Source organism: Haliotis asinina, chromosome 5 (genome assembly GCF_037392515.1).
Source record: "Haliotis asinina isolate JCU_RB_2024 chromosome 5, JCU_Hal_asi_v2, whole genome shotgun sequence".
In the NCBI taxonomy this organism is placed as follows: Eukaryota; Metazoa; Mollusca; class Gastropoda; order Lepetellida; family Haliotidae; genus Haliotis; species Haliotis asinina.
Genome location: NC_090284.1, coordinates 53560101 through 53586305, shown reverse-complemented (window position 1 = coordinate 53586305; position 26205 = coordinate 53560101). Strand labels below are relative to the sequence as shown.

Sequence of the window (26205 nt, the reverse complement as noted above, 5' to 3'; positions counted from 1 at the left end):
AATTACGTTTCATAAAGGCAAGAATTTATACATGTCAGCTTCTTCACTTGACATGATGGAGGAGGAAGAATATGATCCGTGTCCCTTAAATATAGAGTTGACATCCATAACTTCCCGCCTTTATGTGAACTGCTTCTAAATACCGATGAAACACTGTACCCTATGACCGGAACACACAGTATTTAAGTGAACTCTCTTTTTGTGTAAAATAACTTTACCTTGAGTTTTAAATACCACGATCCTTAACAGTGGAAATACATTTGATGATATAACTGTGGTTGATTAAGTTGATTATGACCAGCCGGACAAAACACTTGACAAATGTTCCATGAAGTGTATTCCGAATGATCACAATGTAGTCTGTAGGTACCTACATTATAGGTACATATCTATATTAAATGTCTATAACACCTATAACACAATGTCTTCGATCAAAGCACATTCACTCATACACAATAATATATGGACGGCCTCACAAGTCATCACCAAACTTAATCAGCCAGCACAGGAGGTTCCGAATATCGACAGGTAATTAAAGTACAAACAATAAGTTATTTATAACTGTTGTGTCTTACTCTAAAAGTGGCCCATATTTGATCCCAAATGGTAAGATACAGGGTAATATTACTGTGAAGAAATTAAACTGCACGGCATTTATTCTTAACACTATATAATTACATGTAATGACTAACTGAATTACCAGAGCATACACAGGGGCAAACCCGTAGCACCAATCACATATGCTAAAAAACCCAATTGCTCCCCGGAACAAAATTGGGAGTATATGGTGCACCTAGAACATAAGAAATTGTTTTGCTTGTTACCGATGTGGTATATTTGAAAATGTCTTCTTATCACGTGAGAACTTCACAGAATCCTAAATGTTACCGTTAGTAGCAATATTTCTTTTGAAATGTTGGTAGAAAGAGCACATCACGTTGTACCTCAATAGTAGTGAAATGTATATAATTATTATTCCTGCAGAAATGCCCGACATGGGTGGGACAGTTGACTGTTGGGAAGTCAAATCTTTCGCCACAGTCGTGTGAGGAGGGGTATCTTTCTACAATCGGCACTGTAAGTATTTTGTTAAGTAATTCACCAAGATGGACACTCGTCAGTGTGTACAAGAGCCTATAATTAAAAGCAAATTTAAACGTATTTAATTATATTTATGTTTTCTCTTATCGCTTAATGTCAAATGAATCCCAGTCTGCAAATTTGTTGGCACCACTAAACTCATAAGTTTTACTTTGTTGACCTTTGTTATTACATTATTACACTCGTGAAGATCCCTGTTAAACCTGTTCTTCATTAACCCATGCCTTGAAGATCCCTGTTAAACCTATTCTTCATTAACCCATGCCTTGAAGATCCCTGTTAAACCTGTTCTTCATTAACCCATGCCGTGATGATCCCGGTTGAACCTAGGCCTGTTCTTCATTAAACCATGCTTGTCGTAAGAGGCGGCTAATGGGATCTAGTGACCAAGCTCGCAGAGTTTGTTAAAACATGTCATTGAATCCCAGATGCATTGTTTCTCATGTTGTTGATCACTGGACTCACTCAGTCGCTCCATTATTCAAGTCTTGAAACATGTTCAGATCAGTCTTCGTTTACTGCTACTGGAACGGTATTGATATGATCATGTTTGCTTGTTTACAAATCCGTGGGGTTTTGTCATTTGGAAATAGAAACCATCTTTAAAGCATGTAAACACAATTCAAGATGCATGCATGACGGTTATGTAGCTACTGGCAGTCCAGACCCAGTCGGGACGAACACTTGTGACTGAGTTCAGAATATAGAAGAGAGGGCATCACTTTCTGCAACGTGTTTGCTTCATACACCACGTTTTGAAAGTCTATAACATTATTGTGTGGATTTATACACAGTGTAGGATACTTCGTAATGTTGAAGGTGCTTTTCACAGTCAGACTAACTCTGGCAGAACACTTGTACATTTGAAACTACCTTCAGAATAGAATGATGGCTTCGTTTTACTTGAACTACTACTCTTTGGAAGGATTGATGTTGTGTTATCAAGGAAGGTGTACATGTAATGTTTTTTTCGTGGATTTAAACTCAAATCAGGATACACCTGCAATGTTTACGTTAATTTCAGCAGCCTGGACCAAACAGTGTAGAGCCCATACGAACAAGATCGTGCGAAATAGTTTCCAAATTTTCCTAGCCAGTCGGCATAGCTCTGCCGACCAGCCAACAAAATATTCTACCACCCCGAAATTTGAATGTTGACACGGGTTTCGCTGATATGGGCATTTTTCATCAGGTCGTAATCTTGTTTGAAAGTATATTATAACAGAACAAGACGGAGAGAATGATATATTTACAAAATCACCCGACGAAAATTCACCAACCGTTCGGGCCAGAATCTGTGAAGATTTGTACTATGAACTGGCTGCTTCAGCATGTACAAAAAGTTGCAATCATTGTACCACTGTCAACACTGTGCGTCATACGTCAAAAGATAAGGACAGTAACCATCTCACATAGACACATGGAAGAAAACATATTGCTCCAAGGCACTGGCTTTCCTACGGAACACTGGATATGTACTGCTTGAAGAGCCAGCCGCAGTGAACGCGTTTTGGACAAGCAGACGGGGCAAGTAATCTGGACGAATACACTTGGTTGCTACAGGTAGAATGGCGATTAGGCACGTGCAAGACATGCTGACAGTGGCGTGAAATCAATACCGCTATAATGTTTAACACGTGTCTCGTGGAGCGATTTACTCAGCAAAACAAAATCACGACACGATTCGCACGAGGATTTTTTTCAATTTTAATTGAGACGGCAACCTGTTTCCCTCTTGTTTCAAATAGAATATTCCCATACATGCATATTGGGGTCAAAAATACTTGTCAAGCAGTAGTCATAGTTTACCTTTTTGTTTTAAGATTCTGTAGCACATCATAGCATTACGCGGGGCCCTATGTTTAGCATGTCCCGTCTAAATGTGGCTATTGCGAGTTATAACTTAAACAGTAGCATATCAATTCACCGAGAGAGTAGAGACTGGTGTTGGTATCATGTGACACATATTACACACGCAGCCACCCAGGGCCGTGAACTGAGCATTACCGGAGAATCAGAGCTGTACTTGAAGAATGTTGTTTTGCTGAGTTTCTTTACATTGTGATTATTTACTAACTGCGCATGGTAGCAACAAGTACGTCTATTATCGGACTAACAATCATCGAGATCGACCGGCTGTTGAATTCAGTGTTTGGGAGGTATGGCCATATGCAAATTTCCGGGCACCTGTCATGTTCAAACTGTTAATTACATTTTAGATAGTACACAGAATTTCTAGTAATCGACCAGACGTCGGCTCAAAAAGCTGAACATTCCTTTACTTGAAAGCGAAACACGGAAGGGCCCCTCGTAGCAAAGGGAGACAATTTCAACAGCTTGTGGCATGCACGTACCTAAACTGCAAGGAACTCTACCCTGAAACATATTTCAGTAACTAAATCGGTCAATCTATATAAGAACGAATTTGTTACAGGAGTATCCGTCAGTTAACCAGTCGAGCAATGGAATCGCCAGGTGGGTGTGTTATGAAATATACAGTTGTGTCAGTAGTGTTGATGTCACGGGAAGGTTTCACTTTGTGTGGTATCGTTCATTCATATTTTCTGTTTACTGTAACCACATTGAACTTGGAAAAATACAAGTGCATGCGGGGAAAGTGGTTGTATTAGCATTCTACAGGTAACGCAATTTGTCTTAAATTTTCCGAACATTAATGTCGTTTTGAGTTCTCACGAAAATGATACAAAACGTACTTTCCTTTTCACAGCGTCTCCTAAAGTCTCCAGTCGTGAGACTCTCGATGAGTGGGTTTCTCTCGCCGACTCAAGGGACGGTTAGTACTGTTTCTAGTGGTAGATAGGTGCTGGCATGCGTTCTAAGTCACGCGTCATCATGATACCCTTACACAGCCAAACATCATTGTTTCGAGAGTCCATAGTGCATAATAGACAATATTTCTTCTTAACAATTACATTACATTTTTAAATGCCCGTCTGTTCTAGATATTGCTGTTGTTGTTATTGTTGTCTCGACTCTTTCCTATACACGCTGTCCGTGATACAGTGTCTGTCTAATAATCTCTTTATCATTTTCAGAAACAGACTCGCCATCATTTACAAAATACATGAGGAAAATAAAACAGTAAGTTTCTCGAACATTTAAACGATAATCCCAGGAAAATAGTTGGCACTAGTTGTAGTTTATTCAATATATTCCATTTCCTCTGTAGTAAATGTGTTGTAATTATTGTTAAAACTAAACTCACTCGCTCGCTTTCTCAATAAATAAAATCTATAGCCATTCCTGTTTGCTATCGAGCGACCGCATGCTGTTACAAAGTATCTCTATTAGCGTAGATGGGGAAACCTGTTTATAAAAATGACAAATTACGTCTCTTGCATGGACAGGGTATTTAAACCAAGAAAGCGAGCAGAGAAACTACCGGAAGTGAAGACTGGTAAACCCCAGGATGGCAGTGACGAGTACGACTTCAGCTATCCTAAGAGGGGACTGGCGGTCATTATTAACAATGAGAACTTCGATCCCGAATCTAAATTATCAGATAGAGAGGGATCGGGCGTTGATGCCTCAAATCTTACGGGCATGTTCCGTCGCCTGGGATTCAAGGTCGTTCTCCACGAAAATCTGAAGGGAGAAGAAATGGTTCACATTCTGCAGAAAGGTAAATATTAGGAGATATGACCATTCATCAGTGCCATTTAGGACAATGTAGAGTAGATATGAACTGTATGTACTAGCAATGATTGGCTGTACTTAATTGTTCCTAGGTAGAGCCACTCCTTTAATTCTTTTGTAAAATGCTCATTTTTTACTTCTTGGAAAAGCTAAGCACCATTCTTACTGTATGTGTATATATCCTTAGCATCGGTATTTTTGGAAACATTAGCGACATCTTTTCTGTTACCTGCTGAACATTTTGAGGAAAATAATACTATTTGAATTTTAGTTATCTTTCGATCAACAAACCTTTATATTTTACATAAAATCCGTAAAAAATTAATCTGGTGCAAAGGTTTTGATAAATAATTAAAATTATCCCAGTGATTGCAATATTCTGATAATAGCCTTCACCATTCACCTTCAGTCGCCAGCAACAACGAATACGACCACGCCCAGGCAGACTGCTTTGCATGTGCTATCCTGTCGCATGGCGATAATGAAACGTTTCAGCCCCAAAAGACAACCAATGATATGCTGCGACACGACATCGTCTACGGCGTGGACGGCTTGGTAGTCCCAACACGTTTCCTCCTTGGCATCTTCAACGACGAGTGCTGCCCAGAACTTGAAGGAAAGCCAAGGCTCTTCTTCATACAGGTGCTGAACTCTCGAATATGTTTTTTAATACAGACAAACCATTTGGTCCTACATGCTCGTTTTTTGCGTAGACTTAGAGCTTATTAATACGTCAAATATGACCTCTTTGACTGATATTCACGAACACATTCCTCTCCCTGATGTGTTTATGATCACTGCTTTTAGTAGAAGTTTAGAAATTGAGTTTTGTCTCAGTTTCATAAATTGGTTTGGTTTATCCCTTGCTGATGTAAAATGACTGCTGTCCTCGATTTGAAGCGTCTTCTTATAATTACTCCAGATGCAGGACAAAGAATTAAACTACGTTATTGTTGTACATTACGCAAAGCCTGAAGATGGTATTAATGAGAGAGGGCATTCCTAGCAAAGACATTTCTCAGATGGTAGGTGTATAGACGTCAGGTCGGGTGGACAGTGTATAGACGTCAGGTCGGGTGGACAGTGTATAGACGTCACGTCGGGTGGACAGTGTATAGACGTCAAGTCGGGTGGACAGTGTATAGACGTCAAGTCGGGTGGACAAGAAAACAATGATACAAGAAATCAACACGCGGCATTGCAGTACCATATCTACAGCAGCAAACAGTCAATAAACAATGAAACGATTAGCCCGTGATGTTTAATCAACCTAGACATGTTTATAAACTAATACTTTACTTTTTAAGGGAACATTATTCGAAATCATCAAATTCACCCACCCCAACCTATTCCAGTGTCAAATGGGTGACACTAAGGTGTACACTGATTAGGATGATAGAGGTGTATTCCATCCCTTTGCAATACGCAAGAGGAAATACATTTTAACATTCCTTGCTGTACTTAATTTATGTCTTGCCAACACTGTTTTGTTTGGAGCACAGTATTTTACAGCTGTAGCCTGAATGTAAATGTGTTTTCTGTAGCAGTACTATTGTTAATGGCATAGATCTATCAGGCAATGCCATATCCACTTCTTCCGAGTGGCATGCAATAAAGGTAAGGACTAGGCAAAGTCAATAAACTTTGATCTCTGGCTCAGTGGAATATTTCCTGAAAAGACGCATCGTTTTCAGGCATGTCGCGGAATGGCTTTAGATGAAGGAACAGATATAACGGTTCTTAAGCGAAAGAGCCAGTCAGGGCTTGTTAGTTCAGGTAAACTTCCAACCGATGCTGTTCTTGAAAAAAGTCTTCGAGTTGGAGATACAGATCCACAGTCAGGACAAGCACAAATGTTCACACTTGAGGAAGAAAAGGTACATTTTTGGGACAAGGAAAGCGAAGGCTATGGTGAAGATAGAGGACACCCTGAGCAAACGGTTCCCCCATATCTCATAACCATCTCGCCATCGCCAATCTACAAGGACTTCCTCCTTATGTATGCTTCTCCTCCTGGTAAGTCCTTGGCTGCTGGTCATCTGTCCTTTATATTCGCTTTACATCCAGGTAATAATGAGCTATGCTTTTTAATATCAACCATAGGTGGAGAATTCTCTCTCATGAACACTGGGCTACAGACGCCAAAGTAAAATCCTTAACATACTATGGCGGGGGTGTCTTGAATAGGCATTATATAGCATTGTTTACAAATATGAAGACAAGAATTATTTATATTTCCAGAGATGCATATACTATTGTAACTCTGATTTCCACCTATATATATTTGTATGGCTTCAAATAACCATTTGCAGAAACATCGGCTAGGGCTAGGGGTAGTAAAGTGCTGACACAGGAGCAGACATCTTCCAAGATCTTTGCGCATGAACAAAATTACAAGAACCTTTTCCATCGTCTCTAAAAGAATGGGCACTAGAATGTGTGTGATTGCATTACATGTCCCACATTTTTCTCTCTCTGCCGTGCACAATGGTTTAAGGATGTCTGAAGTTAGACTCAAGTCACAGTGATACATGTACATCGGGTGAGCTTGGATTAGAACATCGGTCCATTTATAAAGCTATCATTTATAAAGATGACAAGCTGCAGAAAGTACTGTCGTTCCCCCATCGTGATACGCTGAACACATTAGTTTAGAAATTATAGCAAGATATACTATTTTTGCAACAAGATAAAAGAAAATTGCTAGAACTAGAAATACAGTGCCTCGAAGGGGAAATCAGTTACAGCAACAATTCCTCTCATAACCGAGTGAGTTTCGTTTGATGCCGCTTGTAGCAATATTCCATAAATATCACGGTCGGGGACACCAGAAAAGGGCTTCACACATTGTACACATGTGTTGAATCGAACCCGGGGTGTTACGAGCTGACGCTGTAATCACTGGGCCACTCCACCGCCCCTCTTTTAGCTGAGAAACGCCTGGCCTGGAACAGAGATCTCAGTGATGGGATTTATTCCTCTTGTATTTCCCGTGCGTAATTAGGATTATCAGATCGTTCTTGAAGGAGTACTGGCATCTACTTGAAGAAAGGACCCGGCCCGCCAAATTATCCCTCTGAACTAGAAACATGAAACAAACCGCACAATTCAAGAGGGACTTGCATAATACTAGATTTTGGTCACTGATATACCTTTAGATGTTTTCTCTTCATGCCTACCAGACCACCAAACATTTCAGTGTTGCAGTATACAAGAGCTTAGACGTGTCAAATAACATAATGATTAATATTTTTACTCATCTAGTTGGATGAATTGCTCTCGAATTTCTGGACTGGTTATTGTAATATCAGCAGGAAACGAAACTGTTGTGTAATCAATGTTTTGACTTTTGCAGGGTGCTTTGCATGGCGAAACACACACTCCGGGGCATGGATGGTCCAGAGCTTGACAACTGTGCTGAAGGAGGAGGGAGTCGCCGAGGTGCCGCTTATGAGACTTCTTCTAGCAGCTAGTCAAAGAATGACGAAATGCGAATCCGATGCTTATGAACCCTTTGATAAAAAGAAGGCAGTTCCTTGTGTTATGTCAATGCTCACGAAGGATGTTTACTTTAGAGACAAAGGTTCACCACATTAAATTAGCTACGCACATTGTTCAATCTCAGTGTCTTCTTGGAGTCATTAGAAGCCGTTGGTGAACAAGAACTACTTTGATGGAGAGACAGCATCTTATTGCAAGGGGTGCGACGTTTCGGTGAAGATGCTAACGCCCTTATCAAGCATGTTCGTAGGTTAAACCTTTTCAACATAACTTAGCGAAAAGTACTCCTCCGTGTCTCTGATTGTAATGCAATTGTTATAGAACTGATGTGGAATGTGATGTATCAAGGCATCATGACTAACATTATACTTGTTGTCAGATAAGGAAAGAATTAATCCTGATAATTTATTGATTCTTTTGTGATATATGGATACTTTTAACATTTCTTGATGGAATAAGGATTTTTAATGTTCACTCATTTATTTACTGAACATGTAAAACTAAGTATGTAGATGAAATGTAAGTACTTCATCCAGATGGAGAATCTGCTTGTTAACTGACTTGTATGTGTCAAACACTGAGACTATGTTCTTCATTTACTGGAAGCATTGAGCATTAATGATAGTGTATGTTCCTTTTGTCCAGTTGAGGGATTTCTGAAAAAGTTGCATGTTATGCCACCTTGTTTTGGATAACATATGATCGGATTTGGTTTTGAGGGAAGCAAACTTTTCCTGTTATTTATATATAATATATAAGTGAGATCCAAGGAATGCAGAGATCACATCATGACCCTCACAAATGGGATATGTTGACACGAATAAAGCAAGTCACCCGCCAGTCGTAACCTTTTAACGGTTTCCAGCCGTATGTTACATGCAGTAGGTGCTCTGGTGCTTCATTTGACAGCACTCCGGCCAGATACTCTATCACTTTAATTAAATCAATGTTCACCTTAATAGCTCGGCATAAGGGTTGTAAGGTGTGATAAGAGGTAGTGATCAGACGTTGTTTCCAAACGCTGCCTACCTCACAGTCACCCTTACACCCGTTATCGTGCTGTTTAACGTCACTCGTTTGAAAGTCCAGCGAGCTAGTGCGTCGTTAAACAACAAACAGACAAATGAAGGTCCTAAACTGAAGTCATTACACCGGTGTTGAGCATAGAAAAGAAAATTCGCTGCGACCTTTTACAGATTATGTGCAACTTCAGGTCTTTGATATCGCTCTATTTGTTCATTGCGTATTCAGTTCAATCCGGCTTAAAAAAACTAAGGTCAAGGTTATGGGTGCTGTCATTTACAAGTGTTTGACTGATAGGCCCTTTGTCAGCGGCACAACTGCATGTGTATTTTACTCACGTCGAAGCGAAGTGTCGAATGTCGCAAATGTGCAAAACTATGGAGAGACAAATCCTGGAAACAAAGCCATGTAAGTGTGGTTCAGTGTTTTTGTATTCAAACTGCACTGAGTACATGTCGGCATACGCACTCATAATTATAATATATGGCGATTTTGACACCCGTCGTTAGCTCAAGGTAGGTGTGTCACGTGAGCTCATAGGAAACAAGAGATTACAATGACGAATTACAATGTTAACTTGATGTTGTGAGTATTACAGATTACACAGCAACTGACAAATGTCAATCCATTCTGAAACAGGACATAAAATGGGCATTAGCAGTTCTAGGGATTCCAGCTCAATATTTCCTCCCCATTTGTTACATTACCACAGGAATACTATCTCAGGTTCCTGAAAAGAAAAGTGTAGAGGACGTGTAGATCTAGGGTGATATTTGATATATACCCGGAGCTTGGACGATATGCGTGTCATTTTAGATACATTACCACGTATGTGAGTCGCTCAGAGCTCTTTAGACGACTTTAGTGTGATGATATCTATTTACAGTCATTTAACTCACTAGAACGATACAACACTGATGTAAGAAATCATTAACGAGGAAGTTTTGACAGTCAGGTCTATTTAAAGGCATGTTTGACCTAGTTTTCATTCGCTGTGGCGAGACAGATACATGGCTAACATAAGCACGTCTTATCGAGACTCAAAGTTCCGGTTCAAGGACCATATGTTTCTAAGGAATGTATGACAGTTTTGTAAAACCGATACCGTGTCTTGTATGTGAACTCAAATGTTTTATATCACCACTTCTTAAATCTGTTTGACCGGTCATTCGTTTGTACTGTGCAGTGCGGGAGGGCGTTTAGTTGTCTAATAATAATCTGTCAGCAGATTCACGGACGGTTCGATTGGAGCATGAAGTGCACACTGTAAAGGCAGGTAAACACTGTTGCAGGTACCTAATGTCATATATTTAAGCAGATAATAATACTTTACTTGCCGCGTGTCTAGTCATGTAAGTGACCTGTTCAATGTATACATTTGTTTCAGAAGTCAGATATCAAGTTACAACATTCGGTGGTAGGCCGGTATGGACTCGCCTGGTGAGTGTTGTTTGCGATATAAGTTGGATAGGCCTACTTGCATTAGTGAAACTAAATGTTGAAGTATCGTCTATATGCTAGTATTTGAATTCGATTAACTTAATGTAACGATCCCACAACAAACATCAAATTGGTTGTGTTCATCTAGCATGTTTACAGAACAAATATCTTCCAGTAAGAACAGATTACTCAAAATATATAAACAACGCCTTATCTACTGTAGTCATGTTCCCTTGGACGCTGTGTAGTGTCCTCTTCGAGGGATGTGTTAATTTATGTGAGGTGTAAGTACGTATTAATACAACGACATGACTGCTGCATTGTGCTCCTAAAACCATCTCAGCTGAGAGTTATAAGTAGAGACTGTTTCCTTATGACAGCGTATTCAAGAGACGAGGCTCCAGAGGGGTCGAAAGTCGAGGCTCTATATAAATGGGTTTCTCTCACCGACTCACAAGACGGTAAGAATTTGCAACTGAGGAAGGTATGAACTTATGATTTCTGTAGTGGTGGACGACCATGCAGCGGTGTGGCTTACCTAGACTATTTATTAACATCAGTGATTGATTTTGGTTTTAACGTGACTTTTATCAATATCCCTGCAATATCATACCATGTATCCATGAGGGAAATAGAACCCGGACCTTCGACGGGACAGACGTTATCGTCAAGCTACCACACCGCCCCTCAGATCGATCACAGATTGTTGAATGCATCAAATTTTGTGCACTCGTTGTAATTACACTGGGGTGATTGTTTGTTGGGGAAGCTTTTACACCGTCAAATATTCATCCCTGAGCAGCTTCATAATCTATCCTATATCTCGATTATATAAAAACTTGAGGAAATCAGAATTTACAAACTGTCAATTAAATCAATATGCAATTTGTACAGTGTTACAAAATACAAAATGATAACGGATCTCTCAGATATCAATATAAACTTTCGTAGATAAGCTTGTTTTGTAACTGTATTTACGGCCTGTTGTCTTCCTCAGAATAAATTGTCTCTTGGCCTGATACGTCTCCTCACTTGGCAGATGTACTTCAGGGCCCACTTGAACAGAGCAATCTTCGTTACAATCAATCTTCGGCCCCTACAATCAACTTTACAATCACCATACAATTTCCCTAATCCACTTGCAGAAAGACGATCTTACGATAGCATGGATTTAAGACCGCGATCTTAAGTAATATCGAACTCTTCAACGTTCGAGGTAGAAATTTCTTAAACTCGACTGCCTACAGGTCTACAGTTGTCTGCAAGTGCGCATAGCATGCAGAGCAATTAAAACATGGAACTGGTTACTGCACACAACTGACATTCCTTCCTTAATGGCACCTTGCAGAATCGTCATGAAAAACAAACAAAAACAAATAAGAACCAAAAAAACCCACAAAAATCTTTGAAGAAAATGACATAACATGGAAGAAGGAACTGATAACATGGAAGAGGGAAATGATACAATAACCACTCTTACCTCGTGGCGTATTCTCTAGTTATTCTACATTCTAATTTGATATATGAACTAAGGATGTGATAGTTTTATCATGTTTTATGAAAATATTGAAATTCAAACAAATACATTAACAACTTTGGGTCTTGAGTTATTGACCTATTAATCATAGAAATTAATAGATAACAAACAAATAAAAGTTTCTTATAACACCTAAATGTACCATGATTTGTCAGTGGCTGTCAGTGAAACATACTTTGGCATCTGGTCGGTGTTATTTGGAGTAAAATCCCAAACATATCCCACAGGCATTAGATTTGTAAAGATATGAAAGGGTGACATGACTGTGGGAGTGTTGTGAAAAATGCATGACAGGGGAATATGGTTAGTATATTACGATATTATTATTCTGTGTGTGCTGTCTGTGTTGTTAAACGCTTATCCACAGTACAGTAGTTACAGTATGTTAATTACTATACGCTATTTTGTTGATAAATATTGTTATGTTGTTGTTGTTGTTAAAAGCTCTTTTTACGCAAATTTCACATAACTCAGAAAGTGTATTTTTCCTGTTTGAAGAATACCTGTATTATATGTAAAATGCATAGATTAAAACTCTTGTTACTAGTCAGATTTAATTTTATATTTTAGAATTAGAAGAAAAAGAACATTATTGTGTACGTTATCCAACTGTAGATTATTTTAATGATAAACTAAGACAAAATCATTGACCGAAAAGAAATATATGTGGAGATCTTACCTCCTTACAATTGGTTCCGTCCAATTGTAAGTTTTGGTGGTAACTTACAATGATCTTAGCCTGCAATCGCTTTGTGCAAGTGGATGGCGATTGTAGCCGAAGTCTAACATCGCGATCTTAAGGATTTACAATAATTGTAGCTCTAAGACCGTTTTGTGCAAGTGGGCCCAGCTTAATACTACTGGTATATTGCTTGATAGCAACTGCCATGAAGAATGGTAACATTACTAGGAAGAAAATTATTGTTTTTCAAAATATGTGTTCCTTATTATTTCAGCCAATGGCGTGCCATCGTTTGAAAAGTATTACAACAAAATTAAAGAGTAAGTCAATGTATCTGTAAGCATAATTCTGATCTTCATGTCACTTGCCGTTTACACAATTATGCATATTTACATATCTAAAGCCCGGTAACCTGCAAGAGACGGGTCCTTTGTGACAACTTTTTAGGATAGGGGATTGTGTTGCACTTTAGTACCTATGTTCACGCTGATCATATTTTTGCCAGACCCTGCCCTAGTGTGTCTAATTACTATATAACCCTCCTATGAGTAGGGAATAATTAAGAAGTCCAGAGCCGCTTCGACGGCTCTGAGCCACTGATTGGCTAAAACCAGTCACGTGGCACGATGACGTCACAAACCATCAACTAAATATAGCATCATTAATAGCTACCACCTGTGTCAACAAGGTGTGAACACTTACTTAAATAGATACCACCTGTATCAATAGGGTGTGACGGAGTGAGCAATAAGGTGTGGACACTTACTTGCACTGAATGGATACCATTTGTGTCAACAAGGTGTGACGGGTGAGCCAACAGTGCACTGAATGGATACCATTTGTGTCAATAAGGTGTGATGGGAGAACCAACAGTGCACTGAATGGATACCACCTGTGTCAATAAGGTGTAACGGGGTGAACCAACAGTGCACTGTATGGATACCACTTATGTTAATAAGGTGTGACGGGTGAACCAGCAGTGCACTGAATGGATACCACCCGTGTCAATAAGGTGTGGTTTATGCAATGTTATGGTCTATTGTATTCACACAATGGATATTTAGACGTCAACGTTGTGCACATGTCTGTGTCAATAAAGTGTGATATACTAGTGACTCAAATGTATGCTTTACGTGAGTCATTGGAATTTCTTTTGAATTTTACAACTGTATTAATGGAGAGAACATGCTACTTTCCATCACTGCGCAACTGCTTCTGACGGTGTCATTGCTGCTACCATTGTGACTGTTTCCACCGCTGTGACTGCTTCTACACCCAACTTCTACTATGGCTGCTTCACTTAAGAGAGCATCGACCTCTGGGATCTCGAATGAAGAAAGAAACAAGAAGATATACAAGCCCCAGGTAGTCAAATTGACGGAAAGAGAACTGATGAGCAAATTGAACGAAAATGGGGAATTTCAGGAGAGCTCCGCGAGATGTAAGGTCAGCGACTTGCCGAAAAACCACCTGCTTAAAATCGAGTCTGTCAGTGTGGTCAAAATTCTGGATGAAAGTCTGACGAAACTGATTCTCTCGCTGGTAAAAACTGACAAGGGAAAGTGCTACGAGATATTGTTGAATGACCAGTACACAGAAGCAGTGGAGGAGTCTACGCACTTGATGTATGCCGGGCAGGGAAAGTCCAAAAACAACCGCATGTACAACAAGTTGCATTTCTTTTGCTGTTGCCAGGATGGGTCTCAGGAGGAAGATGACACTGAAGAGGCCTAGCTGTAGGTAAGTTTTTTTCAAACTTGATGTAAATTACAAAAAGAAATCGTACAAATTTCCACTCACTATAGGTATGTAATAGTTATAGGGTTTATCCTCAAATTAGAATTTAACTTGTGAACACCTTTTAACGCATAGAAAACAGAATTAGTTAATTAAGTCATTATGATAAATAAATCATAGATATAATTTCTTTGCTCAATAAGTCAGACTCAGTGGTGTAGGTGTAGAGTGTCCGCTCTGAGTCCAGGAGGTCATGGGTTCGAATCCCGACCACATCATACCAAAAGACGTTAAAAAGCTAAACAGAGGGCAGGACATTGGATTATCCAACAATCTGTACAATCTTACAGTTTTTCACTCGGTCCCCATAAGTGTCAGATTGTGTACCCAAAGCTAAAGTCGTGATTGAAACATATTTTGTGAGGCACATGTGGAAGAGTAGCATGTAAAGGAGAACCTTCTAATATATCCCTTGTACTGAAGTCTGAGGAGTTTGAATACGCGTCCGATACTACATTAGCTGTATACAAATACATACATGTGTATGTGGGTGTCAGCCGTAAGTTTGGATGAGTTAAATATATGAAAAGTAAACAGTTTTGTCCAATAATAGTCTTCTATTTGATTTTATGTACAAAGAACAGTCTCTTTCATAATAACATTAAGGTTTTCCTGAGATTCGTTTTCTACTTGAATAATCTACAGATCTTGATCTTGGATTATAAATTATTATTATTTGGTTGATTGTATTAATTCTATTGATTATATTTTCCTTGTCAAAGTTATGATTACTTTGATGAAATGTTTGACAATATGGAAAACCAATGCACAACAGCTAGGTATATTCTATACTATATTGTGAAAAATATTTCATTTCAGGTCTTGTGCAGGACAAGATCTTGACTCAGAAGCACCAATCAGCTGATACAGAAACTTTCATCAACAATCGCACCTACTTAGACAACTTGCTTATCAAGCTATTACAAATGGAACATTATAATAATTATTGGTATTACTAATCTTTGCTCCTATGTTAAGAATTATTAATCTTTGCTCCTATGTTAAGAATATCCACTACCTCAGCAAAACGATATATGTGCTTATTCCCATGGGAACCAGCAGAGAATCACAAAGGTGCGAATATCTGGACTGTCTAAATCCATGAAAAACACTGTTTCAAGTGCTATAGAACGGATCCATCTCCTGAGTCAACGCACTTGTTGTTTTTTCATCATGACATGACTTCATATGTGTGTGACCTGCATAGATGTTGCCTTTTTAAAAATGAAGAGTATATTTATTTCCAAAACCTGAACACCACATGTGAGACATTGGCAGCCTGGCTTGGAGGTCTGAAAGGGGTCAGCGAGCTGAAAGCAGCAAAAACAAACACCTTCTCTGTGTGTATGTGTTCGGCAAGACATTTGAGAGGGGTCGTGATCTGAAAGCAACAAACACTGGATTTCTGTTTTAAATGCATTTACATTAGCCCTATATGATATAAAGAATATTGTACTTTCCCAAAGTTTTTTATTTCTGAATTCTAGGGAGGGAGAATGGCAGATCTAGCAGAGATTACATACATTGACAACACAGGAAATTTTGAAATTTTACTACAAGGCGAGTTACATCTAAATCAAGGGATTTCTTCTTGTTTAGCGGACATCTTGTTAATTATCTGGACGAATTAAAAATCTACCAAAGGAGACACAAGGATTTACCATATTGTTGTCCACTTCAACGAACCGTGGATAACACACTATTTTCATTAGATAGAGTGAATGAAACTCTATCTATTTCAAACTCGTCAACACAGAACATTCTCCTTCTTTCTGTGTGGGATATGAAAATGTTATGTGAGAAGTGTTTAGTGGCAAAGACACTGTTCCTCATAACTAATTTCCGGACGGAGTACGAATACGTGTAAAGGTAGGTTGCAAAATATTACCTTGTGTTTATTCTGTCATAATTCCATGATGTTGTGTTAAATGATTCCCTTGCACGTATAAACACGAGCTTAGGTTCTCATTTTCCCAGCCTTCTCCTAAACTCCCATGTGTGACTGAGACATGTAGTCGCTACATGTTGTGTCTCTGTGCTGGTACATATGGGATAAGAACATTACAATTTAATGAAACAAAAGTCAAAGACTGAGTAGCAATGAATATTTAATAGAATCACTTGGTTAATGTAGATACATAGATTAATAATAACAATAATAGTAATACTGTTTCATTTGTAATACACGTATGCATTACACAGTGGTTGAAGCATAGAGTTCATATGAAGTCATGTCATGATGAAAAAACAACAACAAGTGCGTTGACTCAGGAGATGGATCCGTTCTATAGCACTTGAAACAGTGTTTTTCATGGATTTAGACAGTCCAGATATTCGCACCTTTGTGATTCTCTGCTGGTTCCCATGGGAATAAGCACATATATCGTTTTGCTGAGGTAGTGGATATTCTTAACATAGGAGCAAAGATTAATAATTCTTAACATAGGAGCAAAGATTAGTAATACCAATAATTATTATAATGTTCCATTTGTAATAGCTTGATAAGCAAGTTGTCTAAGTAGGTGCGATTGTTGATGAAAGTTTCTGTATCAGCTGATTGGTGCTTCTGAGTCAAGATCTTGTCCTGCACAAGACCTGAAATGAAATATTTTTCACAATATAGTATAGAATATACCTAGCTGTTGTGCATTGGTTTTCCATATTGTCAAACATTTCATCAAAGTAATCATAACTTTGACAAGGAAAATATAATCAATAGAATTAATACAATCAACCAAATAATAATAATTTATAATCCAAGATCAAGATCTGTAGATTATTCAAGTAGAAAACAAATCTCAGGAAAACCTTATTGTTATTATGAAAGAGACTGTTCTTTGTACATAAAATCAAATAGAAGACTATTATTGGACAAAACTGTTTACTTTTCATATATTTAACTCATCCAAACTTACGGCTGACACCCACATACACATGTATGTATTTGTATACAGCTAATGTAGTATCGGACGCGTATTCAAACTCCTCAGACTTCAGTACAAGGGATATATTAGAAGGTTCTCCTTTACATGCTACTCTTCCACATGTGCCTCACAAAATATGTTTCAATCACGACTTTAGCTTTGGGTACACAATCTGACACTTATGGGGACCGAGTGAAAAACTGTAAGATTGTACAGATTGTTGGATAATCCAATGTCCTGCCCTCTGTTTAGCTTTTTAACGTCTTTTGGTATGATGTGGTCGGGATTCGAACCCATGACCTCCTGGACTCAGAGCGGACACTCTACATCTACACCACTGAGTCTGACTTATTGAGCAAAGAAATTATATCTATGATTTATTTATCATAATGACTTAATTAACTAATTCTGTTTTCTATGCGTTAAAAGGTGTTCACAAGTTAAATTCTAATTTGAGGATAAACCCTATAACTATTACATACCTATAGTGAGTGGAAATTTGTACGATTTCCTTTTGTAATTTACATCAAGTTTGAAAACAACTTACCTACAGCTAGGCCTCTTCAGTTTCATCTTCCTCCTGAGACCCATCCTGGCAACAGCAAAAGAAATGCAACTTGTTGTACATGCGGTTGTTTTTGGACTTTCCCTGCCCGGCATACATCAAGTGCGTAGACTCCTCCACTGCTTCTGTGTACTGGTCATTCAACAATATCTCGTAGCACTTTCCCTTGTCAGTTTTTACCAGCGAGAGAATCAGTTTCGTCAGACTTTCATCCAGAATTTTGACCACACTGACAGACTCGATTTTAAGCAGGTGGTTTTTCGGCAAGTCGCTGACCTTACATCTCGCGGAGCTCTCCTGAAATTCCCCATTTTCGTTCAATTTGCTCATCAGTTCTCTTTCCGTCAATTTGACTACCTGGGGCTTGTATATCTTCTTGTTTCTTTCTTCATTCGAGATCCCAGAGGTCGATGCTCTCTTAAGTGAAGCAGCCATAGTAGAAGTTGGGTGTAGAAGCAGTCACAGCGGTGGAAACAGTCACAATGGTAGCAGCAATGACACCGTCAGAAGCAGTTGCGCAGTGATGGAAAGTAGCATGTTCTCTCCATTAATACAGTTGTAAAATTCAAAAGAAATTCCAATGACTCACGTAAAGCATACATTTGAGTCACTAGTATATCACACTTTATTGACACAGACATGTGCACAACGTTGACGTCTAAATATCCATTGTGTGAATACAATAGACCATAACATTGCATAAACCACACCTTATTGACACGGGTGGTATCCATTCAGTGCACTGCTGGTTCACCCGTCACACCTTATTAACATAAGTGGTATCCATACAGTGCACTGTTGGTTCACCCCGTTACACCTTATTGACACAGGTGGTATCCATTCAGTGCACTGTTGGTTCTCCCATCACACCTTATTGACACAAATGGTATCCATTCAGTGCACTGTTGGCTCACCCGTCACACCTTGTTGACACAAATGGTATCCATTCAGTGCAAGTAAGTGTCCACATCTTATTGACACAGGTGGTATCCATTCAGTGCACTGTTGGCTCACTCCGTCACACCCTATTGATACAGGTGGTATCTATTTAAGTAAGTGTTCACACCTTGTTGACACAGGTGGTAGCTATGATGCTATATTTAGTTGATGGTTTGTGACGTCATCGTGCCACGTGACTGGTTTTAGCGAATCAGTGGCTCAGAGCCGTCGAAGCGGCTCTGGACTTCTTAATTATTCCCTACTCCTATGTAAAGTACATATTTAGTATTTTCTGTTTAATTCCTACTCCAGTATACAATTATTTTATGAACAATGCGTGTTTCTATACAGAATCTGGTATATCAAATCGGTATATGAGGTATGTTGATAGGGTGTGTTATAAAAAGCTAAAATTTGGAAATGTTCCCCACTGCTGTGATAGAGGATAATGTTCTCTAATTAAAATACTTAGAACCATTTCTTTTGCAATTCGTTTGAGGTTGACCCATTTTCAGCCTTAGATTGACTGGACTAGCTCGGTTTAGTGTTAAAACGTCAATGTTACACAATTCATGGGACCAGTTGATACTTGTTTTCACTTTTATGACCTCAGTATTGATAATTGTTTTACGTTCTACAGCTTTAACATCACAATATAATGGTGTGTGATCCAGGTTCCATTATTAACAGATCGCCGCCATATAGCTGGAATATTGCTAAATGTGGTGTTTAACAACAAACCAAATCAAAACATTCTATGTAATGTATAGTTGTGGTCAGTATATCCGCAAGTTCAACCTCCAACCGTACAGGTGTCATCATGTCTACTAGTGCTACACTCTCCAATAGGGAAAGTGTGACAAGAGACTCTCGACTCTGGCGCCAGCATTGTTTTGACAAAGATTCAAAATAGCATGCTTAGGACACAGAGTTCTTGCAGATTTGGAACATCTCATTTGCAATAACAAATAAGTAGTCATCTGTGCGTACTTTTTCAATGTTATTCTTTGAATGCGCCATTAATATCTACTAGTGCTTGTTTTGCAGAACATTCAAGCCACAAACACGAGTCAAGAGGCTTGTGAGAAAAGAGACGGCATCACCCGAGAGCGATAACAACAGGTATGACTTCACTTACGCCAAAAGGGGACTTGCAGTCATTATCAATAATGAGGTGTTTGACCCCAAAACTAAATTTGGAAACAGAAATGGATCGACCAAGGATGCTGAAAACCTTCACAAGATGTTTGAAAGTCTTGGCTTCGACATCATTCGTCGCGACAACCTAACAGGAGATCAAATGGTTCACCTTCTCCAGAAAGGTGAGTTCGTGTTGAATTCTATGCCCTTACTTTTCATAAATAGTGCATGGGTTACTCAGTGTACATTCACAAAAACTACAAAATAACTAATTTTCACATGATCAACAAATAAGTATTCGTCTTTCTCCATGATCTTGAATGTTTCATAGGGTCCTTTTACTAACGTGGTGTATTTATTATTTGAAGAATATAAAGAACTGTTATTTTTTCATATTTTGATGTGCCATTAGTTAATCTGCAATGGTTTAGAAAATAATGCAGAAGGACAAGGGAAGGTCCATCCAAAAGTAAGACACGCCTAAGAGAAGGCTTAAAAATATTCAGTGCATCAACCTTAAAAGTCAAATTAAAAGTCAAACCTTGGAGTCAACTTTGCGTGCAGACTCTCTCCGTGTTGTCACAACCCCTAGTGGACAGTACACAACCCTGTGCACTTGAAAGAACCCACGAATCGTTGTGATATGACCAGGTGGTGGCCACATGAATACAGGCAAACACCCAGTTGCAGGTTCAGCAATGTGCAGTAAACCTGGACAACGTATTGTGACTGTGTCCCACTCTACCCAGCTGTGGAGTACCTCGTTAGAATGAGAGAGCCAAAAAACTCGGTGCGCCTAGTGGCAGCAAGAGTTGTATACTAACCAGGGAATTCAGATTGATAATACGAGTGAGTGAGTGAGTTTGCTTTTACGTTGCACACAGCAACATTCCAGCTATATGGCGGCGGTCTGTAAGTAATCGAGTCTGCACCAGACAATCCATAAGCATCGATCTGCGCAATTGGGAAGCGATGACATGTGTCAACCAAGTCAGTGAGCCTGACCACCCGTTAATCGTCTCTTACGACAAGCATAGTCGCCTTTTATGGCAAGCATGGGTTGCTGAAGGCCTATTCTACCACGGGACCTTCACGGGTATGATAATACGATGTGACGCTGAGACGGACATCCAATGATCTAGGGAAACAAATACCAGCGCCTTGAGCATACAATAGTTGCATAGATGTGTGCACTGTATAAAAATCCTAAAATAATAATATATAAAAAATAAATGGAAAGTCGAGTCCATTCAGTTATGTCTATGAATTATAGCTTAGAGATATTGCTTGCATGAATGTGTCAATATTTCCTCCTCGGTTAGTACATCGACCATCACATGCTCTTTCATCAATCGGGCAAATAAACCGTTCCACAAATAGCCAGATGTGCTTGAAGTTGCAAGATTAGTTTGTGTTGGTCATGTTAACATAGATATTCGGCAGACGTACTGACCAAACAATCCCCACTCTTGATGACTTTAGAAAATGCTTCGGACACTGCAGACATGCATTTGTACAGCAACAGGGCGTGTTTTAAATTCTGAAATCTGCTCCCTCTCCAGTCGCCAGCAACAACGAATACGACCACACCCAGGCAGACTGCTTTGCCTGTGCTATGCTGTCGCATGGTGATAATGAAACATTTCCGCCCACAAGTCCACCATATGATGCTTTGCTGCGACATGACTTCGTGTACGGCGTAGACGGCACGATAGTCCCCACAAACTTCCTCCTTGGCATCTTCAGCGACGAGTGCTGTCCTGAACTTGAAGGCAAACCAAGACTCTTCTTCATACAGGTGCTGAACATTGGGGCATCGTCCTTCACACTGGTTGACAACCAGATTGGTTCGAAATACTTCTTGCCAGTATTGGTGTAGATCTGCAGGTAGTATGTAATGGGTCAATGCCAAGACTTTGAGGTTGAAATTAGGGTTATAAATTCGCTTTTATCATGGTCATAAAACCAGGCATTTATGGTACTGTTTGAATAATTAGTTTTGACATGAAGAACTGCTTTAGGTACTGCTACTACTACTACTACTACTACTACTACTACTACTACTACTACTACTACTACTACTACTACTACTACTACTACTACTACTACTACTACTACTACCACTACTACTACTACGTAAAGCAAAGGTACTAACAGTTATATAAAAGTTGTGACGAACTAAAATCATTAAATTCGTCCCTTTGACTTCATTTTAACAGAAGTGTACTGTGTGGTCTTAAGTGAAACGTTTTTGTTAAATTGTTTTTACAGAAAAGGGATTGACATGCATGTGGTTGTACAATACCACATTGTTACAATTTCAATCAAACACACAACACATTTTGTTGATGGTCAGACCTCAATCCCTTTCAGGCATGCAGAGGAAGAGAGTTAGATGATGGAACGGATGTGACTGTTCTGAAGCCAAAGGTTCCGCTAAAGGCTCTAGGTGCTGGTTCAGGTGTAGACACAAGTGATGCACGTCCGGAAGAGCTGCTGCAGACCTTGCGTCTTGATGAAGGAATGTCAGAGGAAGGGGAGGGGCTGGCCCGGTCCAAACATACAAGCGAATCAGGACAAACAGTTCCTCAGTATGTCTACACCATCTCTCCATCGCCTATTTACATGGACTTCCTCCTTATGTATGCCTGCCCTCCAGGTAAGATCTGGCAGTTTCGTCCATGTGTAAGGATTTAGTTTTTAGTTATAGTTTTTGCTGCTACTGACCCAAGACTTATAGATCAATGTACTAGCTAGGGCCTTGATAAATACCAGACCTATCTACAGTCTGATCACTGTACCATCTAGGACCCTGGTAATCCCAGACTCATAGATTGCTGTATCATCAAGGACCTTCACAGCCACAGACCTATAGACCAATCAATTCTTTGAATGTCATTTAGAAGTGAAAATACATAAGAATGAAGATTTTTATGGATATCAACTTCTTTATGTGAGAGCACAACGTTTCGGAGTTAATGCACCTGATGAAGGAGTAAGCATTAACTCCGAAATGTTGTGCTCTCACATAAAGAAGTTGATATCCATAAAAATCTTCATTCCTATAGACCAATGTAACACCTTAGACCTTGATAGCCACAGACCTACAGATCAATGTACATACTGGAACCTTCATAAGCCAAAATTCACAGATCCATGTACCACCTTAGACCTTGATAACCCCAGACCTATAGATCAATGTACCACCTTAGACCTTGAAAACCCCAGGCCTATACATCAATGTACCACCTTAGACCAAGATATCCATAGACAACAGATTAGTGTACCAGCTTGGACTTTGACAACTAGACACCTAAACATTAATGTACCAGTTTAGGCCTGATACCTGCAGACCTTTTACGTATTACAGAGATGTTTTAGTGGAAATGTTGCACAACATAATATCACTAAACATTTCAAGTGCACTGATAAATTATAATATAATAAATAAATGGTATTTGTTTTTCTTTTCAGGATACTTTGCATGGCGAAACCAAACAGATGGAGCTTGGATGATACAGCACCTGACATCAGTCCTACAGAAGGAAGGTATTGCAGATGTATCACTTATGAGCCTTCTTGCACGAGTCAGTCACGGAGTAGCAGCTATGAACTCACGAGCAAAAGGATATATGAATAGAAAGAAAGCAGTTCCCTGTGTTATGTCAATGCTCACTAAGGATGTATACTTTACATCCAAAACATCACCACCCTAAGTATTTACGTCTATGAGTGTTTAGAGAGCGTCATATCTCAATGTCAATATTACCTTCATATCTACAATATGTCCAAGACATAAAACTTTGACTTCTTTGAGTGGCATTTTAGAATTAATGAAGTACAATACTGAGCAAACGTTATGGCTAACATAGTAACAACTTCTTTATTTTGTGAGTTCACATTTGGATACAGGATCTTGTACAAGCAAGGATTATAACTTCGGTTTGAAAACGACTTGCACTCACAAAATATAAGAAGTTGTTACTCATGAAGTTTGTTCAGTATCATAACACCTTGGACATCAGAACATTCAAGATTACCAGACATGATCTATGGTGAAATACATTGCACTTAGAATGAGCTTATATGCATATTTGAGCTAGACGTGGGCAAAATCAAATATTGAATTTGTTCTGAATAAAACAAGCACTTACAAGCTAACACACACATGATTTGATGTACTGTTTTGTGTCTTGGAGCCCAAGGTGCCATTGTCACAGATCCAGCTAAATCGATCATTTTGAAAATTGAAATTATTTCAGATGTCTTTTAAGTATAAAATTGTTTGCATGAAACCGGAAGTTGTTCGTCTGCATCAAAATTACAATTGAGAGGGGAGAAATAACTTTCAGCGAGTGTTTACTTCTCAAACACAGAAACGGATGTGGGTGCTTTGTCACTCAAGATGTGATGTGTACTGTCGACTTAACTTTATATCTGTGTTTGAGAATTAAACTATATGAAGGTCTCTATATTGTTTTTGTTGTTCGTGCTAAATGTTTCAGCCGCAGAATGTTTTGCAGAATATTGAAAAGTAGGGTGCAGAATTTGGTTAAATTTGCCGCAGTATTCTTCAAAACATTTCCGCGGATCCAGGAGGGACTCACTAATATTTAACATGGTGCACGATACAGCAACAGGCAGGTCATGTTGGTGCATACATAAATGTATATCTGAAATGCATCATGTCTGTTTTTGCTTGGCAACTCAAACAAAACTCAAGTACGTCTGTGGTTTCTCTTGCTAAGCTCACCTGGGTTGAAAGTTTCAAGAGAGGAAGTGAATTCATACTAGTAACAAGTAGTATATGATTGAAAAGTCACAGCAATTTGACATGACCCCAATATTTTCAAAATATCCCACATAACTTTGGGCTCTGAACCCACTTTTTAGAAATGCTTGAAAGAACTCTGGGTTTCAATCCATAATGATTGGCTTCAGTGAGGCAGGAATTCAGTGATCTGCTTAGTAAACTTTAGCATCTTTGACACTTACGATATTGGTGCCCTCGATTATCATCATGTGTAACAATGTAATCTGCACCGTAACTGAACCATCATTAGAAAAGGTTTTGATGCTAAGATAGGGGTGAACAGTGTAGAGACTGTGATTGAGTGACAACTCGAGCAGTCATAGCTGAAGCTAGCACTGTCATCCTGAATCTGTCACTTTTCTGTGCAATGACTTATGATCAGGAACTCATCACGTTTGCTGCCATGTTATAGGGTCTTGTTGTGTATGAACAAACATGCTTGTGTGAATGGACTTACCTGACAATTGATAGGTGTTACTTTCATCTGTAAAGGTGTGCTGGGGAATGCCAGTCATCCTCTTAAAAATTCTGTTCATTTACAAAATGATTTGCAGAATAAAGCATACTTAAGCTTGATGTGGTTCATGTTTTTCACTGAAGGCTTTCTCATCACTTACCTCCATTAAGGTAAATTGAGTTCATCCCCGGGTACAGGACAGTCTCCATGGAGTAGTGGTTAGAGCATCTGCCCCGACATTAGAAGTTTGTGAGTTCAATCATCATACCAAAAGACATCAAATATGGCGTGTTGGTCCCTGCCTTTTGCTCAACATTTATGGTTACAACAAAACTGGTCAGCTATGATGTATGTGACTGGAGTATTCATGCTTAATTGCGGCATGGTATCTCAGTGGGCTAGCACCATTAAACCAGCTTAAGCCTATGCTAGTACAAGCAGCCACACACACAGAGGCATGCATGTTGTCATGTGAACGACACACTCTTAAGTACAATGGTTAAACTCCATTTCACATCATCCCCTGAGTCCGAAGTTATATTAAAGTGGAAAAGTCACAGCCAGTTGCTTCAACCCCACTGATAGCAGCTGTGCTGCAGTGGGATAGTCACAATAGATGCTTCAACCCC

At 39.2% G+C, this 26205-nt stretch overlaps 3 protein-coding genes across 9 annotated transcripts in view; all 3 read left to right on the top strand.

The window, feature by feature from the left end:
* Positions 1 to 26205, top strand: part of LOC137284830 (caspase-7-like) — a 654824-nt gene that overhangs the window by 442272 nt on the left and 186347 nt on the right. The window lies entirely within an intron of this gene.
* LOC137284319 (caspase-7-like) lies at positions 3423 to 9099 on the top strand. The gene is made up of 7 exons (XM_067816086.1): positions 3423 to 3576; positions 3830 to 3895; positions 4158 to 4203; positions 4470 to 4744; positions 5168 to 5400; positions 6453 to 6774; positions 8114 to 9099. The coding sequence occupies exons 1-7, from the start codon at positions 3564 to 3566 to the stop codon at positions 8353 to 8355; spliced, it is 1197 nt and encodes a 398-aa protein (XP_067672187.1). The 5' UTR covers positions 3423 to 3563; the 3' UTR covers positions 8356 to 9099.
* On the top strand, positions 9545 to 25695 carry LOC137284812 (caspase-7-like). 6 transcript variants are annotated; one of them, XM_067816800.1, is made up of 8 exons: positions 9545 to 9690; positions 10670 to 10722; positions 11103 to 11183; positions 13216 to 13261; positions 20214 to 20488; positions 21869 to 22104; positions 22680 to 22965; positions 23781 to 25695. In XM_067816800.1, exons 2-8 carry the CDS (start codon positions 10710 to 10712, stop codon positions 24020 to 24022), a joined length of 1179 nt encoding a protein of 392 aa, XP_067672901.1. In that variant the 5' UTR covers positions 9545 to 9690; positions 10670 to 10709; the 3' UTR covers positions 24023 to 25695. The 6 variants fall into 6 exon arrangements, with proteins under 6 accessions (XP_067672901.1, XP_067672902.1, XP_067672904.1 ...); XM_067816801.1 differs by lacking the exon at positions 9545 to 9690 and adding an exon at positions 10246 to 10558; XM_067816803.1 differs by lacking the exon at positions 9545 to 9690 and adding an exon at positions 10270 to 10361.